The sequence below is a fragment of the Sinocyclocheilus grahami genome, unplaced genomic scaffold (genome assembly GCF_001515645.1).
Source record: "Sinocyclocheilus grahami isolate Dianchi unplaced genomic scaffold, SAMN03320097.WGS_v1.1 scaffold1068.1, whole genome shotgun sequence".
NCBI classification, from domain to species: domain Eukaryota; kingdom Metazoa; phylum Chordata; class Actinopteri; order Cypriniformes; family Cyprinidae; genus Sinocyclocheilus; species Sinocyclocheilus grahami.
Window position 1 is genome coordinate 413,494 of NW_015506247.1, and position 2,502 is coordinate 415,995.

The following is a 2,502-nucleotide window of genomic DNA, read 5'->3' on the forward strand; positions in this document are numbered from 1 at the left end:
GTTTGCATGATTCATCAGTAACATTTTTCCAAAGGAAAAAGTTGTGTCTTCATAATGTTTCAACAGAAATGAAGTGACATGCTCATCATCTACACAACTATTTTCAACCTCAAAGAGTTTCCGTCATGCTGTGTTCCAGACCAGCTCATTTGAGTCCAAGTCCAACCTCCAAGACTAGGATGAGTCCAAGTCAAGACAGAGACCTGAAGAGGGTCTGAATGATTCAGACGGTGTTAACATGTTTTCCTTTGGGGTGAATGAAGCCTGGTTTTGCATCAGTGTCATGAAAACCTCTACATGAGTCAGTACAGACCACAAAACGTATCTGCAGCATTGTAGTACTCTCGAGTCTGAGTCAAAATGCTTCTAAGTTCATGATAACACCAAGACCGTGAAAATATGGTCTTGCTCTCAAGACCCGAGTCCAATATCGAGGACTACAAAACTTCTACCATCTCCCTCTTTTCATCAAACATGCGCTTGATTGATCTATTCCAACATTGCAATTTGCATATCCATCTTTGAGTATGTTCAAGTAGGATGTTAGTAGGAGAATTCCAAGTTCTGAGTTGTCTAGAATGTAACAATACTTGTTTATTCCTTGTTATGCTGTGGGATATCCTCTAATGATAATCCTCTAAAATCCTCCATTTTCACCAAAGTGCAGGTTTATAGTTTATGGGACTGCAGAAATCATGCCATCCAAGGAGGTTCTGGACACTTGGCTGTTGCATGTGAAATGTAAATACTTAGCCTCGCACATTGAGTTAGCAAGATTAACTGCAATTCTTTCTGTCTGTCTCCATCTCTCCTGACTGACTCTCATTTTGTGTGCTCTTGGCAGATGAGTTTCATACAAACAGGAAATGGAGCTCTAGATATGGGATTGTATGGAAGACCTGCCTCCCCTGTGTTTCTTGACCATCAAGTATGGCCAAAATGTGTCGTTTTGGAATAAAATGTTATGTAGGGGCCAGTGGTTCCATCAATCGTGTGATTTTTTTTTTTGTTCATTGGATTGCATTGGGGTGCTGTTTAGACCGTCCCCATAAACTGATGTTGACTACAGTGATTTGATTCTGGAATGAAAACCTCCCATGCAATTTCCACACAAATTTCCAGAGATATTGAGAGTATTGAGCATAGTTTTTAGTTGAAGACTCTCTCTCTCTCTCTCTCTCTCTGTCTGTATCTCTCTCAATAATGTCAGTCTACTGAAAAGAACCACTACGAAGCTTGACACAAGGTTTTCATTAAACTGTTTTCATATTGTCCCGATATTAACACTTTCACTTTCAGTAGTCGATACTAATAACAGTGAAATCTGATTATTTCCCATACAAATTTCACTGACAAAACTGAAATCCCCCTATCAGGCCTACCTGATTTGATGAAGGGCAGGCACCTTATTCCTCTCAGGCCACTTGAAGTCAAAATGACCCCAAAAATAACTTTCTTAACACATGTTCCTTGTCTTATTTTGCATGACGAATCACTTATTTATTACAAAGCAACAAGAGCTACCACAAATTTCAATGCCAAAACTGAAATCCCTCTAACAGGCCTACTGGATATGTTAAAGGGCATTGATTAGTGGCCGCTAATTAGCTAAATAACAATAGTACTGTTGTGAGTGATTTGACTCTCAATGGTTCTGCTAAGACTTTTTGTATGTAGCTACTTCTGTCTGTCAGTCTCTTTTGTCCTCCGTCGATTCCTCAACCTCACTCATGTTATTTACTTTGTGTCTAATCTGGACATGTTAACCTTGTACACTTGAATTATTTTCGCACAGGAGCGACGAGAGATTATATTTGTCTCAGCGGATTACACTAGTTTTAGCTGTTCAATGTTGGAAAGCTCAAATCCTTTAGATTCAGAGAGTCCACATGGAGTCCATGTTCAGGAGACCTGATCTGTTTGGTTTTCCACTAAGAACATCAAGTAAAACGTGAATACAACATACCGATTTCCGAAGTGATGTATGTACAGCATGTAGATGTTTCTTTAACATTGCCACATGAGGTTGATTTGAACTTTTTACTTTTGTAATATGCAACCATCTACTTTTATATACTCTTAGACTTTTTCAATCATTTTCTGCAAAGTAAAGGCTCAGTTTTGAAAAGGCTGGCCTCTCATTCATATTACTTACTGCAAGCATTCATCTGGCTTGCTGCAGAGATAGCAGCCCTCAGATGCTCGCGGTCACCCTGTCTGAGAGAAGCCAAAGTCAGATGGAGCATAACACAGCCGTAAATCTGTGAAAGGAGCGCCTGTCCTCACCCTTCAGCTGTGAATGTTGTTAGTGAGCAGCAATCCAAACTAACCGAACTGCGTCCTTGCTTTTAATCACCAAGTGTTTCTGTTCAGTGCTGCATATGCGACAAAGAGCCATGCCACATGTTCTGTTGCATGCGTGGTTTGTTTTCTCCTGTGTTGTATTGGTTATGTGCTACAAATGATGGTTCACAAATGATTTAGCCTGCTGTGGGTCTCAAA

At 40.0% G+C, this 2,502-nt stretch overlaps 1 protein-coding gene across 1 annotated transcript in view; it reads left to right on the plus strand.

The window, feature by feature from the left end:
* The window catches only part of LOC107566302 (abl interactor 1-like), a 29,306-nt gene extending 28,424 nt beyond the window's left edge, over positions 1 to 882 (plus strand). Inside the window, exons 3-4 of the mRNA XM_016251714.1 lie at positions 668 to 741; positions 845 to 882. Coding sequence (XP_016107200.1) covers positions 668 to 741; positions 845 to 848 — 78 coding nt within the window. The 3' untranslated portion in view covers positions 849 to 882. The remainder of the gene's footprint in view (positions 1 to 667; positions 742 to 844) is intronic.
* Positions 883 to 2,502: the final 1,620 nt, after the last annotated feature.